This window comes from Perna viridis, chromosome 6 (genome assembly GCF_037379345.1).
Source record: "Perna viridis isolate PV_CMFRI_1.1 ecotype Kerala chromosome 6, ASM3737934v1, whole genome shotgun sequence".
Taxonomy (NCBI): Eukaryota; Metazoa; Mollusca; class Bivalvia; order Mytilida; family Mytilidae; genus Perna; species Perna viridis.
Window position 1 is genome coordinate 40,300,593 of NC_142450.1, and position 18,213 is coordinate 40,318,805.

General features: G+C 30.9%; 1 protein-coding gene and 1 long non-coding RNA gene across 8 annotated transcripts in view; one reads left to right on the forward strand and one right to left on the reverse strand.

Annotated features, from left to right (window-relative positions):
- Positions 1 to 1,076: 1,076 nt before the first annotated feature.
- Positions 1,077 to 18,213, forward strand: part of LOC148614943 (uncharacterized) — a 46,570-nt gene continuing 29,433 nt past the window's right edge. For 4 of the 6 annotated variants that reach the window (XM_088589490.1, XM_088589493.1, XM_088589492.1 and 1 more), the window contains exons 1-7: positions 1,077 to 1,100; positions 8,873 to 9,044; positions 10,242 to 10,375; positions 14,261 to 14,334; positions 16,503 to 16,566; positions 17,161 to 17,367; positions 17,817 to 17,912. In XM_088589490.1, the coding sequence (XP_088445616.1) occupies positions 1,092 to 1,100; positions 8,873 to 9,044; positions 10,242 to 10,375; positions 14,261 to 14,334; positions 16,503 to 16,566; positions 17,161 to 17,367; positions 17,817 to 17,912 (756 nt within the window). In that variant the 5' untranslated portion in view covers positions 1,077 to 1,091. Of the gene's footprint in view, positions 1,101 to 2,462; positions 2,580 to 7,795; positions 7,929 to 8,872; positions 9,045 to 10,241; positions 10,376 to 14,260; positions 14,335 to 16,502; positions 16,567 to 17,160; positions 17,368 to 17,816; positions 17,913 to 18,213 lie in introns of those variants that run through there. The other 2 variants (XM_088589496.1, XM_088589495.1) reach the window with 2 other exon arrangements.
- Positions 1,107 to 14,235, reverse strand: LOC148614944 (uncharacterized). 2 transcript variants are annotated; one of them, XR_015923800.1, is made up of 4 exons: positions 13,884 to 14,235; positions 3,789 to 3,978; positions 1,590 to 2,223; positions 1,107 to 1,396 (listed from the first exon to the last, which is right to left on the reverse strand). It is a non-coding gene; the product is annotated as an uncharacterized LOC148614944 (long non-coding RNA). The 2 variants fall into 2 exon arrangements; XR_015923799.1 differs by having other exon boundaries at positions 1,107 to 2,223; positions 13,884 to 14,228.

The following is an 18,213-nucleotide window of genomic DNA, read 5'->3' on the forward strand; positions in this document are numbered from 1 at the left end:
TATCTTCGAAAACGTATATAACAGTCAATTTATGATGTATATAGACAATGTCTCCACAGATTAAAGCATTAAAGTTTTATTGGTAAATATTCATGCGCTTTTAATAACTAACATTTATGAAATTTTCATATTCCAGAGCTTCTATTGCATTTCACTAGGTATGCCATTCTGTGGAAATAGTTTTAGTTTCGAGCAACTTCAAACGTCTTTTACTTTTAGATGACTATATTTTGAACTGATGGGGAACTGGTGTATCACTAAGAGACCTTTGTTCATGGTTTTTGCTTATTTATGAAGTTTTTGTTTTCATTTTTATGCTTATGTATCTACGGTAGTTGTATATAATTGTTAAAACAACTATTTATAAACAAATATAGTATCTGACATATTTCAATTGCCGTTTATTTTTCAACTGTTATTTAATTAACATTTTAAATTTTGCTATTAATTTTGGTTGTTCTTTATCAAAACGTGTAGAATACTTGAGCAGTAATGCGATGTTTATTTTAAATTATCTAATAAGAATTGTATATTGAGTGCATTGTATCTACTAACTACTACTGATGTGCTATTTAAAACTAAAACAATAAAGTGGCACTTTATCACATAATAATCTTGCTATAGACTTAATAACGACCTTGACCATTTTTTTTTTTGTTGTTTTTTTGTTTTTCTCTTGTCGCTTAATTGGGAAGATAACCTTACAAGATGACAAACAAACCTATGACAAATCCCACTGAAGATCTACCCTATGTATCGCTGTCATCAATATTATGTATAAAAATATGTCCACAGTGATATCTTTTAAGTCAAATATTTAATGGTGTATAATCGATAAAACTGCTGATTTATCAGATTGGTTTTATTTTCTTAATAAAACGATACGATAAAAGATAAAAGTTTTGGCAATTTATTATCCAACACCTACGTCGTCAAAAGGTAAGCTTTACTTCCTTTTTTTCTTTTTTGCTTGGTAATAATTTTTATATCTGTGTAAGAAACTCTTGAATCAGGGGTATCAGGAAATGCGTCGGAAAAGGTCTGTTACCAAATTCTTCATTAGATATCAGACATTGTATATTCACACCACAATGGAAGAGGTAGGTTTAGCGATAGAAAACCTAGATTTAATCCATCATTTCATTTGAAATGCCTGCATTAAGTCAGGTACCAGCTGCTCCAGTGGTGTTCTATTTTTTTCCTTTTTTTTTGCCAGATTTATTTTGGATTTGAATTGATTATGGATAGTATTAGTGTTCTGTAATTTTGTTGTTACCCTTATTTGGAACGAAAACGTGCAGTATTGTTCTATTTGGTCATTAATGATGATCTGTCCTACAGTATAGACAATAAAACATCACGGATAGTTTCATTCAGCTGTTGCAGGTTAACATTTCTACAATCAGACGAGACATTTTACTTCATTTACAATCACGATAAAATAGAACAGAATTAAATTAGGATGAATTGATTGGTTGGTTGTGGCTTAACATACTTTGATATATATTTCTTTAAGACAAAAACAGTTTATCAATCAAAGCAATCCTGACTGTACTTGCCCTACCGAGCAATTTTGTTAATATACTAACTTGCAGTAGCTACCGCTTGCAGGCAGGCATTCCAATACTATGTCGCATTATCCAAAGACAACTAAAGTCACTCCGTTTCATATAATACATATGTATGAATGAGAAGCAGTTACCATCAATTTTGAAGTCTCTGGACTTATTTGACGGCCGGAGGTCTTCAGCGCTAAAGGCTAAAAGCCACTAATTCCACTTCCCATAGGCTTCTATGCTAATTTCACAATATTCAATGGCTTCTCTGGACTTTACCTTAACTTTAACCTGCAGAGGACTATATATCAGCATGATTCTACATATGTCAGCTCACAATCCTCAGAATGGCATGTGGGGTTAGCAGACTTGCAGTGCAGTACTGGTCACCGGAAGTGAAGGGTCTATAAATAGCATGGGAAATCCAGTGTTTTCACAAGATCGCGGTATATTTAAAAATCATTATGAAGATTAGGCTTCATAATCACAAGAAGCAAAATGCACCTATAAAATGTACAGAAATGTTTTTACTTTCAGAAACTGTTTAAATTTTTTAAATAAGATGAGAACTTTTTTCACAGCACTATGAGGAACAGGGGTAATTTCTGCGTAGGACTATTTTTGCGTACGTTCCAAATGATCATTGGTTGAATTGGTGGTCTGTAACCTAAAGTAGAAATATATCATACATTGTACAGCATTTTATTATCTTATATATCATGGTATTACAGTTCGAAACCTTAATGACACCTTAGATTTTGAATTATACCCACATTATTTCAACAAACCATATATTAAATATGAGTACTTTAACAATGGACTGTTAATAGATTTCCCCATATTGTAAATTGTCTTTGCTATCTTAAATGCACGATATTTAACATACCATTTGTCCTAATAATAAATCATGTGATTAAATAAAATTGATTTGTCATGAGTGATAAATGAGTACTTGAAATATATTACTTTAATTTTACTATTAACAACTTTGTCGTACATAAAACTATTTAACAGCACCGTAAGGTAAGACACTAATTTTGAAATGTTTGTAAAAGTTAAATAATATATATCAAAATATGTTTCATCATATTTTTTCTTCTAACAATTTGAAAGAAGTATTATTAAAGATAAGTATCAATTACCGGATACAATGATAGGTGTGGTGGACGTTCGTTAAATTAAAATGTTAAAAAAAAAGTTTGCATGGAATCTTGATATTTTACAAAGTATAACCCCGAAAATTTTCCTGACCTGCTTTGCTCTGCATCTCACTCTATTTACGCACATAACCAAAAATTCTATATTCGCGCACGATAACTTATATAAATATCATAAATTCTATTTTTGCACATATTTCTTTTACTATTTTCTGTCAAAAGCATGGAACTGAATGGTAGATTTTGTTTTTTCAATTTCAAAGTTAAACTTTTACACCGATCAATGAATATTTTTGTAAAGCACGCCGTATTGCAGTTGTGATATCAGTTGACATGACATTTTTTGTAACTCGAGCGTGCAAAGTATTATTGCTCGCGGGGTACCAATTTTCGCGTTTTTTTTTAATGGATTTGAAACTTCCATTTCATTAGTTTGATAGATTTGTCAAAGTCAGGAATTCAAGAATCTACGAAAGGATAATTGTTCTTGAAACCACGAATATTGGTACCCACGAATAAAAGTATTTCACAGTAATATAAACTTCATTTATAAAAACTGATATCATTAACAAGGCGTGACTCTTCGATTTTCGATGCTTAAGTGCAGTTTAGTTGTTCGTGAAAATGGTCTTTTAATTCCATTGAGTATTATTTCATACTGATATCTGTTAGTTTTGCTACAATATCACCGATAATACATCTTTGTGGACAAACATTCCTACTGCATTAACCACTTGTTAACACTAATATCACTTTAAATATCGTCTCCACTAAGTTATGAATATTATACGGAAATAAACATGACTCTTCATAATAGGATATTTTAACGTAAATGGATAACAAAATGTCATATTGAAGAGCATGATCCACATCACAAACAAGTACCTCAAAGAGATAAGGATATTGTTATCGGTCAAATTTTATAAATATAATTGTTTAAATTCGTCTTCATTATTTTTATGATATTAGAAACTTCTATATATTTTCAAACGAAATCGAGTAGAATAATGATGTTCGATAACGTAAGTAAAGTCAAATTGTGTTTCCTCCTCATATTTTTTTAATTTTGGGTTACCTGGCAGAAGACCATGTGAGTTATTGCCACCACTTGGTGTCAGTCGTCATCGTTAACAATTTCTTCAAACATCTTCTCCTCTGAAACTACTGAATGGATTTGGATAAACTTCAAATGGTTGTTCCTTAGAATATCCTGCACAAAATGACCGTTTGGATTTTTGATCTGCTAAAAAACATGACCACCGTTTCTAAAAATATAACATAAGGGTCAGACAGCAAACCGTTAGGTTTAACCAATTTATGATATGGGAAAAAAGTATTAATCATGATGAGATCTATCTGTGGTCAAATGTTGGTGAAAATCTGCTGATCCATGCTGGAGTTATTGACTTTTTTGTACGTTTTCAGCTATTTTTGATGTTATTACTTTAAAAAATCTTCTCCTCAAAAACTACTATACAGAATTCAATGAAAGTTTGTAATTTTGTTTTAGGGTATCCTAAACAATATTAAAAGTTCAGAGAGTAGTTGTTTGCATATATCTCCAGAACGGTTAGGTTTAGCCAATATCTTTCAAATACTGAAATGATCCTTATTATAAGACCTACAACGGTCTCTTCAGGATCAAAGTTGTCAGAGGATTCCATGTAAGAGTTATTGCCCTTTATAGGTAAAAAAATTACTTGTTTTACAGTTTTCAGCCAATATAGTGAAAACTATGACAGATAGAATGAAACTTTCAATTGCTGAAATGATTCTTATGATAAGTCCTACCAAAGTCTTCATGGAGTCAAGATTGTCATTGTTAGAGTTATTGCCCTTGAAATGCAAACATTTAACCAGGTGAGCGATTCAGGCTTCTGAGAGCCTCTTCTGTCATATCATATCTATGGCATTTTTATACTGAGACTACCTAATGAATATTTTTAAACATAGTCTTGCTTAGAAATTCAAAGACTCTCATAGTTTTTACTTTTGCCTATCCGTACATTTTAAACCATTACAGGGTATGAGTGTTCCAAATACAAGTTGGTTTTGTGTCAAGCGTTATTCATCTATCTACAACAGCTGATCTTATTTACAGACTACAAAAAGGGGATCACCAATACTTTTATTTTTATATTGTCGAATATTTGATAACAAAACGCCCTCATCTATGTAGGATATGGGTTTTGTTAAGCTCATAGTTCAAATCCACACTTAATATCGCTTCAGGTACAGACACTACAAAGAACAATACGTTCTGACGTAAACGAAAAAAGTCATCATCCATGGACTAAAAACCTAATGTTTTACCGTGAACAAAAAAGTCATCATCCATGGACTAAAAACCTAATGTTTTACCGTAAACAAAAAAGTCATCATCCATGGACTAAAAACCTAATGTTTTACTGTAAACAGAAAACAGTTTAGGTACAGGCAACACTTACTTCTTAAATAAACTTCTTCCAACATTTTATTTTTTTACATGAAACAAAATATATTTTTTTGTTTTTGCTTTTTTTTTGTTTGTTTGTTTGTTTGTTTGTTTTTATTTATTTATGTTTTTGTTCAAATAAGTCTATTGTACAGTCCATTTTAAGCCAACTTTAAGAAAGTTAAAAGTAAATTTTGGTACAGATAGCTACACTGCATTTAAAAGTGAGAAGTTCAAGTTGAACAAACAAATCTAATTACACTTGATAAAAGGTTTAAGATAGTAATACACGATCTAGATGTTACACTGAAATAAGTATTAAACCGTCACCCAAATTTACAGTTTTTGATGACAGGAAATTATGTATTCATTTTATATTCAATATTTTTTTTTAAATCGAACTAATTCAGTTCGTATGTTACGACATTTGTTCTATTCCACCTTTTGAACTTATTTCTGTTAAATTTAGTAGGAAGATAACCGCTCTTTTGAAAATGTGAAAACGTTTTGCTAAGTCATTATCATTTGTCCTGACAAAAAGTATGAAAAATGTGTTACAATTAACAGTGAATATAACGTATTAAATAGCTTTCCTGTGTTAAATATGCCACTGTAAGTCTGTACACGCTTTCAGTAATTTTCTACAAATATACATTTCGTTCGTCTCTGCTAAATTAATATGGAACGACGTTAAACACACGTTTTGTAAAAGTTAACAAAATTGTAGAAAATTTAGGGCTGAATGGCTTTTTAATGAGCGACTAATTTTGAGTGTAGTTGCATAATCGTCAATAAAATGAACAGTTTAATATTCAAGACAAAATGATGAAAGGTACATTCTATTGCTTTAATTTCTTAAAATATTTTGAAATTACACAAATATAGATCAAGAATTATTTTCCAAATTAGAGAGTGTTTTGTTTACATATAGAATTAAATGCCCTCAAATACATTTAGTTTAACTGAGTTGATTGTAAAAATACTATAACAAATAACATAATGACAACTGAACGCATATTAACTAGACTACTTAGATCATCAACTGTATAACCTTTTGTTATATATCTATTTTGACGAAATTTGAACGATTAAAATTTCTGTCGTCATTTATTTCCTTCATCATCTTAATTTAAAAATCCGCGTTTTAATATTCTCAAATTATTGCGTTTTTTATTTACGGTAAATTTCTACCCTTTTGGGATAAATGTTTAGCTTAATAAGTAATTGTGGAAGAGTAATCAAGGGAACTAAGATTATAGCGGTAATCGAAAGAATGTAATCCAGGGACAAAGACCAGACATGGATAATAGACATACACAACAAAGAACATAAAGTAACTAAAATCATACATACAAAGTAACAAAAGCAAATGAGCAACTCGGACTCCATTAAAAACTGGGAGCATGGACCAGGTGCACCGATAAGGTAAGCGTCCTCTGCTTTTCTAGAAACACCAACGAGTTGCTCATAAAAATTCCGGGATAGACAAACGAGGAAAGGAAAACTATGACCCGTTGAATAAATCAGTTTTCATGATGCAGATGCACGAGTTCATGATAACGACCATAAAACTTCTGTAGTGATGACTTCAATCTTGTAGCAACATAACCCTGCTCCAGAAGCCTGTTAGAGTTCTAGCGCGATACAAAAGTCTGCGTAGTTTCGGCAAGCTGTGGCATAACGTATGAGTTGTGATATGAACACTCCATACACAGGTGCTGACGGGATGTTGCCACAGATGACAGGAAAGTTGACAATTCTGAATGAAAAGACATCACGTCCCCAAAATTAGGATTGTAGATTGTAGATAATACGTCATCATAGCAGAAACTGAGATCAAATGATCTAGTCAAACGATATTCTTTCTTTTCGAATCAGATCAGCTATAAAGTCAGCCTCATAAGAGTGAAGGAATAGGTCAGCAAGTAATGGAGCACAATTTGTTCTCATTGGAATGCCGACCGTTTGTTGAAAAATACGCCCACTATACTGGACATATATATGAATTTTACTTTTAATATTTTTATGGACACCAACTGAGAACTTTCGTAACCTAGCTCACCTTTATTTGAACGTTTAAAATTTCAATACGCTAATGCTCAGCTTGGAATAGTCATGTTTGCTTTAGTTCTAAAAAAAGTCACTTTTATGTATAAAAAACACCTTGATATCACCCTATAAAAACTGAATTTTAAGAAGTGAAACATATTTTCATTGTTCATGAAGCATATACAAATCACATTGTCTAGTATCCACTCATATATTTATTTTTGTTTCTGTTCTAACATTTATAATGCTTTGATCTGGATTTTAAGCGTTTTAGTTATTAAATTTATTGATTCATACCAAATGAAATGTTCAAACTGTTTTCTATGCATTTAAATATCAAAGGATGAAGATTATTATTAAGAAAATATTTATGTCATAGCTGTAGTAAAATATAATGTATATGATATCATTGAAAAGGTTAAAAACTGTCTTAAACTTTGTTACCCGGTACATCAAACGAAAGAAGACAAAATATACTCAGGTTGTTGACCAAACACCTTCATTGTAAATAATATTCCTTAGTGACACAAAAATCAGTGGTAATGTCAAAATTGAGGTGTAAATATTTACCACTGATTTAATTTACTACATACCTAAACTTAGCCAGTCTAATCATCAATTTAATCAATATTGTAGTAGAGGCCCTGATAAAGTTGACTATCATATTAACATGTTTGTCTCGTGACGGATATTTTCCTTTATGCACTCTAAATTGGATTAAATGTGGCTGTGGTACGTAATTCATTTTGAGCCTTAACGTATGTTTTACACGTCATACTTTCAATGCTGTATATTTGCATCTATTCATGCAGTATTACATGATCACCTGAATGAAAACAAATTAATTTAAAATTAAAAGTATATAACCTACATTTTTTCATCACTACACGTGAGAGTCGTCAAGCTATTTCTCAATTTACAAATGTCCATTTATGTCTTTAGGTAAAATGTTTGTCTCTACAGCAAAATACTCCGATAATTTGTTAATTTAATCATTAACTTTGAAATCATCAGTGGTTTAAAGTTCTTTTTAGATAGACATATTTTACTATTTCTCGAAAATATCATTATTCTATTTATTTAATAACTTGTACCTACCGGGGCACCTGGTCCATGCTCCCAGTTTTAAGTGGAGTCTGAGTTGCCCATTTACTTTTGTTACTTTGTATGTATGATTTTAGTTACTTTATGTTCTTTGTTGTGTATGTCTGTTTTCCATGTCTGCTTTTTGTCCCTGGATTACATTCTTTTGATTACCGCTATAACCTTAGTTCCCTTGATTACTCTTGTATCATTTAATCCCTTGTTTGTTTGAATTCTCCTCCTCAAGGAACTTATATATGCAGTTAATTTGCATTTACTCCCGACTACAAATCTAAACAGAATTTACTAATCTTTGCATTATTCTGACAGAAAGGATTATAGATATTATTTCTTGAAAGACTGTTCTTTTAAATACAGACTAATCTGTCAGTACACAAATGCCCATTGTAGCATTAACATATTTATTGTGTTAGGGTATTTTAATTCAACTATTTATCCTTCAGCAAATATTGCTTTGTTGGACCAACGATTCTTTTTTATGCAGTAACAAATTCTCCACCTTGGAGTGAATATAATATTTTATTGTAACATAATATATTACAAAAACTCCTCTATAGAATTGTTAATTTTAGACAATGCTGCGTCTTATGGTTGTTGTGGGGCTTCTGGTCTTTGGCAACAGTTTCCCGTACACTAAACAGACGAGATTTTCTTGCCAGAAATCAGAAAAGCAGTATGTTTTACAAACAACTCCGGCACCTTTTACACTCTCCGTACAGGAAGGACAGGATGGAGACTTATTAGGTAAGATATTATCAATAGAATATCTATATACTATACCGATGAAGGGAATTGTTACTAAAATTTGATAGAAAATTTCATACTTATATACATATGTTTAAATAGAAAATAGTATTTGTATATTATCCTCCCATAAACCCTTAAATGGGTGGTAATATTTATCGGTACTGAATGTGGTTTTCTATTTCGATATATTTGGTTTTGAGAACTTCTTATATAAACTTTGGTTTCTTTACTTTCCTGTGTTTCCTGTGCATCAATTTTGGTAGTAAGACTTCCTCGATTACCGGTAAATTACCACGTGTGCAAAGCTATGTTGGCTCAAAATTTAAACCAAAAAATTGAACAGTTGGTTATATTTTTGTAAAGACGTGTTCTAAAACAATGATATTGAAAAGACGTCCCTTGATACATGGGTTGTTTTGATCCCGAATGAAATATGTATGATGCATCCGTAAACGGAAAATGGCAAAATCCTGAGTTTTTCGAAGACCATTTTTACCACAATTGGTGTTACCGAAAGAATAGGAAAGGCGTATAACGCTCAGGTAACCCAAGGGTATATAGGACCAGTAACGTTTTATTAATGATCACTCAAGGAAACCAAGTTTCAATCGGGAATTAAAAGTAAATAGTCTTAAGGGAAAATAGACACACGCAATGAAGAACATGAAATCACCAACGTAACACGAAAAAAGCGACCCACACTCAACTAAAAATTGGGAGCAAGGATTAGGTGCATACAACGAAGGGTGAAAGGATGTCAACCACTTGTTTTCTTCTTCCCACTTTCCACTTGAACGATACCGAGGTTAAACTAACTTAGTAAAGTTCATTCGTAGTAATTATTCTTCGTTAGAATCTTAATTTTGTGGTTTAACACTACCCAAGAAAACCACAAGAATTGATACCCAACAAATAATCATGAATCCATTGTACAATATTTTTTTTTATCTTTAATTTACTAAGTATTTCATACTGATGGGAAGTTACTTCTTGAAAAACATGTACAGCAGACCGAAAATGACAATGATGTATATGATTGATATTTTGTAAAAATCTTCCTTCATTTGTTCATTTTTTAAATGTTTAAGAACTAACGTTTCTGCCAGTTACATTTTTTATTGCTTTTTGAACATACTAATCCAGTTCTGTCCCTCCAACTATTGTTTGAATTTTCTGTTTCTATTCTATTTGAAGTTACAATTTCCGCATCGACTGACGTTCTTATTTCTGGTTTTGATATCGATACAACGGTAAATACTAGTATATATACGGAGGCGATGTTCTTACTGATTGCCGATGACGGAGACCTTGTGGATGAGTGCAATATTGTAAGTAAACACATTTTTCCTTCAAAATTAGTATCATAATCCGTTTATTTCCTCCAGTCTTAATATATTGAGAGAGTGTTCTTAAAAGTTAATCATGCACTTGCAATAAAGGAACAATCCTTAATATTAAATTATGATGATATATTAGAAGCACAACGTACTATTTTAATGTTCATTTTATGAATCAATTTTGAACCTATAGATAATTGTGACATACATTTTTATTTGAGTAAAATTATCTCTTTCACTGTTGGATCAAGGATAACATGATCTGACCGAAATAATACAAGGCGAATATACAAATTGGAAATGCTCTATAATTTGTCCTACTTTTTTAAAACCCATTCTAATGTGACGTGCTTCAAAGCTCTTTAGACCACAGTCATAGAAAATAAAAATGATAAACACATGACCAACCTTTCGCACAATAAATAGGCTGTGTCTTTTAAAACATATGAAGAAGCCATGCCTAATAGAATTGAAATAAATCATGGAAACTGTCGCTAGGGATAAAACAATGCGACATTAATGACCAGTCCGTGGAAAAACAGAGATGATTTTATTTCTTAAATCACATGACATTTTATTATTTATTTTCAATATTTAATTCTTTTTGTTGTTTTATTTGGCGTTGTTTTATTCATTTATTTAGATATTTTTGCAATGAAGTTACTTAGATATTTTATTCTTTGTCAATTTGTTTCTGGTTTGAATGTTAAACTCTAGATCAAATATTAACATTTTTACACCTTGTTTTATTAGCCAAGTTTTTTTGTATACCGATTATATTAGAGTCACATTTTTAGCTAACCGAACTTTCTTTATTAAAGTTGTACACTGTGACAAAAAAAAATTAAAATGATTTTGTAAAGATAAATTTTATCAAACATACGGATACACTTTCATAACTGGTAGACACTTTTACACTTAAAGTCCAAAAAAGGACACATTACTGTATTAATTTTGGTAACTTCTATTTGCAACTGTCTTCCTAATACAATGGTATAATGAAATATTTGTTTAAACGTGTATTGGATGTTGTTTTTCTTTGAATCATTGTATCCATGTCGCTGAAATTGCTAACAATTTCGTTAATAACTAGCTAATGCAGTATTGCCAAGCAATATTATAAACACATTGAAATTGCATAAATCAACACTAAACATTTATAATTACTTATGAAGATAACACTTATAATATAATGATTTAATTTCACAAGTAACACGCTTTCCGATCGGATAAAAAATTTTAGACCATAGACCAATTCTGTAATGCGACAATGGCGTCATCAACCTTTTTAAAGATCTGCTCCTTGAATTTTGATACTAAATTTAATCATAAGGAATGACCGTGATATTTTAAACTATCTATTTGAAATAGCCTCAATGTCCTTGCTGCACAGTTGAAAATAACCTGCGTAGCAGTTATTTAGTATGCATCATGTGATTGAGGATATTATTTTATAGAGAGAAAAAAAAATAAGTCATTCATTCCTCAATCAAATATAATCATTTATTCCTCAACCAAATATAATCATTTATTCCTCAATCAAATATAATCATTTATTTCTCAACCAAATATAATCATTTATTCCTCAATCAAATATAATCAGTCATTCCTCAATCAAATATAATCATTCATTCCTCAATCAAATATAATCATTTATTCCTCAATCAAATATAATAGCTCCTGAAAATAATTTTGAATATTTTGAAGTTTATTGTGTATCAGACTTTCATTTGTTTAACTAAAAGGAAACAGTCATTCAGAAAGAAACTTAAGTGTTCTTCTACACAAAAATAAAGGTGGTGCAAACAAAGTAGCTATGGCAATGCTAATCATTAATTTCTAAATACATGTATAAATGAAGATTATGAGTGTTAGTGAAATATTGTTTTGATAAAGTGAATATCTCAGGTAGTAAACTATTTACCTTCCCAGTATTCATACTGAGTAAATGACTCAAGTGTCAATAATGAAATAATGATATACATCAACAAAAATGAGCCCTAGAAACGCTTAATATCATTTTCAAAAGATGAAAATAACACATAACTTGTGAAAAGTCTCTAAAAACCTGAGGACGTTTATTTCGATATGTTCTACTTTTTTATTGTTTGCTAATGCCCTGATAGCATACATCATGCGGTGATAAATAAATAAACACATGACAAGATAAACCTTAGTAAATGGGGATGCTTTGTCTGTCTCAGTTAAACAAAGACTTTGAATTTGTGCGATTAAGTTGTTAATATAAATCTTGTGTCTGTTTCCTTCATGATGGGTTCTCTCTTATTTGACGCTTATTTTTTCCATATATGAAGATAATTTGTAATATTGCAGACAGCACTGTCAGAAGTGCTCCATGTTTGAGATTAAGTGTTAAATAATTTTGCTGGGTTTAATTTTGTTTTAAATGATTTAATAGGTTCTTCTGACAGCCACTTTGCAGTGTTTTGTTTTGTTTAGTTTTTTGTTTGGTGTGCTTTGTTTTTGTTTTTGTATTGTTTTTATTTTGTTTTTGTTAATGTTTTTGGTGGGAAGGTTGGTTTTTTTTTTTTTTTTCGTTTTTATTGTTTTTTTTTGGTTTTTTTTTTGTTTTTTTTGTTTTTTGTTTTTTGTTTGTTATTGTAATCACTTGTACAATGAGTGCATTTGACCTCATTTTATGAATAAGCGGACCGTAGTGTTTGAGGCGATACGTTATCGACAATCATTATAGCCTATTTATAAGATGAAAGTTTTCATTTCAACAGAATTTGCAAAGACATATGAATCAATGATTCACATACTGAACAATCTTGATTTATATGCAGTCATAAATTCCCCCGAAACAACTCTTAGAGATTACAAACTGTAAAACAATCGGAATATAATATTGTATCCAGTATATAGTCCTCAGTCCTGTTTTCTTTACCCCATAGGCTTATTTAGTAAGCCTTAAATTTTCATGATGTAAAACAAAATAGTTTCAATCTAACTTTTGACCATGTTTATTTTTTTAAGGAAATGGATTAAACTTGATTTTCTTAAGTGCTGATACAGCAATAACAACGGAAAATTGGATCAGACGGATTAATAATAGTGCAAAATATTGGGAAAAAATGTCATTGAACATATAAATTAATCTTCATTTTTACAATTTGATATTAGACGGGAACAGAAAAAAACAATGTGTTGTATAATTTAAATGTAAAATCGTTTTTAGGGACAAGAAACCAAACACTCTATATCGATCATTCAGACCATGCCAAAGGGACGGTTCTTATCATTTTGGGAAAATATCCAAGTCAGGTAGCTTTCGTGCAATATGTTTAGCTCAATAGATTCAATTGTCGAAATTTCTTGCAATTTGTTAAACTTAAAAGAAAAAAATTACTTGCGAAAGAGAAGAAAAACTGTTACTACATTAGAAATAACATTTGATAATTGAGAATTCAAGATTCAAAGCCAGTCGAAAGCTAATTATTTCATTAATTTGGGTTTAAGATAAAAATTACAGGCTTACTTCGGTGTATCTGTGGTGTCCTTATCATCAAACTTTCTTAGGTAGATGTGATAAATATAGTCACCATATCTAGAACTGTTGAATGATAAAACGACACTGAAATGATTGGGACAGTGTTAACGTGCATACATTTTGCTCGGGTAACATATGTAAATAAAGTATGCTTTATAAGAGTAACATATGTAAAGGAAGTACGCCTCATAAGAGTAACACTTGTAAATGAAGTATGCCTCATAGGAGTATAGAAGAAAATTAATTGATAGAGGTATACAATGTTCATTCCGTCGCAATGTAAACTGTTTTCCCAAACAATAGCGTTCTAGGTCGCTTGGTACGTATTTTAAAGTTGCTATCGTTATGTTCTTCTTTATTTATAGGAGAATCCGAAGAGAGATGTTACAGTTTTATTGAAACTTAAAGGCCGCAGTGTTAAACACGATGTATTGCTAGAGTAAGAACTTGTACAACATGCACATTAGGAAAAAAAATTGAAAGTAATCCTCTACAATTATGGCGGTTGTATTTGGTTTACTATGCCAGCAATCCACAGTATTGTAGAACTGCCTAGTTTTGATCTTGTAATCTGATGCCTTATAACATTTTTCACTTTAAAAAAATTTCAAGCATCTGTAACTCTATATAACTCGAAATAGCTCAAGCCAAGGCCTGCAGAATGCAGTAAAAATTTTCTGGAAATAATTTATCCACAACACATAAGGTTACCATAGAAACCATGAAAAATATGATAAAATTCGCGAAAAAGTTGATAAAATCAGGTTAAAAATATTCAAATATCCTACAAAATATCTTAAATTTTTATTTCATGCCCTGAAAGAGTAATCAAGGGAACCAAGGTTATAGTTGTAATCAAAAGTATGTAATCCAGGGACAAAGACCAATACACTTAGTTTAGTATGGTAAAGAATTGACTTACTTTCACTTTCACAATGAAATCAAATTGTCAAATTGAAAAAAGCCCTTTCAACATTGAAAATATATGAAACATTGCAGAATACTTTTAAAAGTCCACTTTTCAGAAAATATCTACAATAGATTCATTTTTAATCACTATAGCAACCACCAGTTTCCATGAATGTCATTTTTCATCCCTATCCAAAAGTGCAAAACTAAACTAAACTGTGGAGTGCAGGCTAAACGTATTAACTGTGAATTCACTCTTAGCTGCTTGGTTTTTATAAAGCAGCATACTCTTATCTGGTCGCAAAATTTTATACCAAAGACAAACTAAAGGAAAGGAACATATTAATTCAATGTTGATACAAGATAGAAGTAATAACTAAACAAGTTTTGTTGTCGTCATCACACACTCGTGGTTCATCACGGTACATCTATCTACACCATGAGAACCGATTTATTCAACGTTTCATAATTTTCCTTTCCACTTTCATCAACCCTGTACTTGACTTTTTAGCATCTCAGTGAGTGTTTCTAAAAACAGAGGACGTTTACCCTACCGGTGCACTTGGTCCATACTACTACTTTTTAGTCCGAATTGCTCATTTATTTTTGTATCTTTGTACTTATTATTTTGGTTATCTGGTGTTCTTTGTTATTATGTGTGTCTGTTTTCTCTGTTTGGTCTTTGTCCCAGGATTACATTCTTTTGATTTCTACTAGAATCTTGGTTCCCTTGATACCTCTTAACTTCTAAATATCTCAGTTTGATCTGTTTTAGGACTCCTGGATGGGTTGTTTCTTTTGGATAAGACATGCTTTTTGAACAATTTGTTTCAGTACCGTGACTTAAATAATTACAATAAATACTCGAATACTCAAAGATATCCCTATAAAAAATTTAGTTTTTGATGTATGTCGTTTCTATTAATACAGATATTCAATTATAAGGATTTAAATGATTTAAACAAGTTATGCTTGCATTGAATAATTAACATTTAAACAGTTTGTTGACGTTTGTTTTACTTTTCTGCTGTATTCACAATTCTGGTTAAAAAACCGCTTATTGAAACTTTTTTCTGGTCCTATTCATCGTGTACAATCATTTTATCATCATCAAATATCTACGATTATTTACTTGTGTTAAAAATTACCAAAATGAAAAACGAAACACACGAATAAATTATAAACTTTAACTTCAAACATATTTTGAATCTCTTATTATTTGATGTCATAGTTTAAACTTCATTCTGTTGGAAGATCAAGACCAGAGCTTTGAGGTCAATACCTAAATAAAATGCATATTATTTGTGGATACGGGAAACTTCATAACCCTCTACATGGAGGAAGTCATCAAATGACATTTCAATGTAATTGATAATACTAATGTGTAGTTTTTACTATCACTTAATGTGGATTAATATGTTTACATTTTACCCACCGGACAGGATATAGACCTGTTAGAAATCACATCTTGCTGACATCTGCATTTTGTTTGTTTTTTATCCATTTGTTAAGATAATCAAAGTGAACTACGACAAAGAATTACAATGTTGCCGAGGAGTGATTGATAGCATAAGGCAAGAGGAAAGCACGTCTATCGTAAATTGATTAGTTACGTATTGGTGTAAATAAAGGTGTGACGGAAATGTTTACTCTTTTTCAAATTTCAAAAGGAAAGTACGTAATTCAATATTCATTTAGTTTCAGAGCGTCAGTCTGGGGCAACGATTCGGAATATTGGACAGGAATTTCGGCATCATATAAGGTGTTACATAATGAAACAGTCAATAAGAAGCTTCTATGGAAGTATCATTATTCAATTAGCTGCCCCAAATGAAACACAGAAAGTAAAAAAAAAGCAATATATATATTTTATTCGTACACTTAAAACTGAAATAAGTTCTTGAAAAGTACATATGTAATTACATAAAGCCCTCATCTATGTCAAAAACAGCACTGTGTCAATGTTCTCTGCCACTCACGTTCTTTATATACCTAATTTTATTATCTCGCTTATTTTACTCTCTTGGCAATCTTTAAGTCTCATTTTTGATGTGACTGATTTATCCCTTGTTTAATGAGAAAGTGAGGTATTGTAAAGTGCTTTTTTTATATTAAAGCGTTTTGTTTTATATCATATCAGTAGAACTGTAATCTCCGTTCACCTTTACACTTAACATTTTTTTCAATCTAAACGTTTCTACGAAAAATGATGTTTGTTCGCATTCTTTCTTTTAAAACAGCGAAGCTTAGCTGAAATTCATTGTTATTCTCTCAATGTTTATCTAATGTGTAAAAGTGAAAGTTTTTAGTATTTATTATTTTATCATTACTAATCGAATTTATATCACCCCTTTAGTCAGTTATTCCTATTCTGCCACCAAACCCTGACTGTGGAACAAAGATTGAATGCTTTACAAACTGTACTGGCGTCGAGTGTCAGTATATAATCAGCTGGTTACAGATGAACAACGAAACAATCAATTTTAAGATCCAGACTAAGATAAACAAAGGAACGTCTTTAAATACATGGGCTGCTATTGGGTTGTCATCTAACCAATCAATGGTAAGCCATTTATCTGCTATTCAAGTAATGGGTTGAATTATGTAATCATTTATTTTATCATAATTAGTTTTAGCTAAAAACTCTGGTTTTAAGTATGTTAGTAAATCAGTCGAATTAACTGCATAAAGTGAAACTGATTTAGTAAAAGAGAAGGCATTTCGTTCAAGAAATATGGTCGCAAACTTCTGAAACTTGGTTTCTATTTATGTTAAACACGTTTGACGTCATCAGCGTGTTATATTCTGAAGCAAACTGTCCGCATTATTGATCAGAATTTGTCTCCTCATTTGGCCACATGAATCTTGGATGGTTATAATGTTATGTATTTTAAGTTTCAATTTTCCAATATGCAAGAATGTTCCTCAGTTAGTGGAAAAGTCGAGGCATATTCAAATGCAGTTAAAGAGCTTATTGCCAATACATAATATAGAACAAATAATATTTTATAGCCAGGGTCAAGTATATTAATGTGTATGGCCATCAACGGGAACATGTCAGGACAACTTGGGTTTACTAATGGCCACCAATATGAAACACTGGTTACGGTAAGGTATTTTTTGTTGATATTTGAAAAAATAAGCAGGAATAAAGCTCCAATTTCTCTTTAAAACGAGTTTATCTCAGTTAGATGTTATATTAAGATGCTCACCTTGTAATCACGCCGCTCATTTATATTGTTTAAATGCTATTTCTGTTTCTTTATTTATGTATGTCGTTATTTAAAGTCATACCGTAATAACATTGGGGGTTTCAGAAAAAAAAACGTTATGCAGACAACAACATTAAATTAGTATGGAATAAATAATACTGATCGTTTAACGATGATTGAATTCATATAATTTTTAA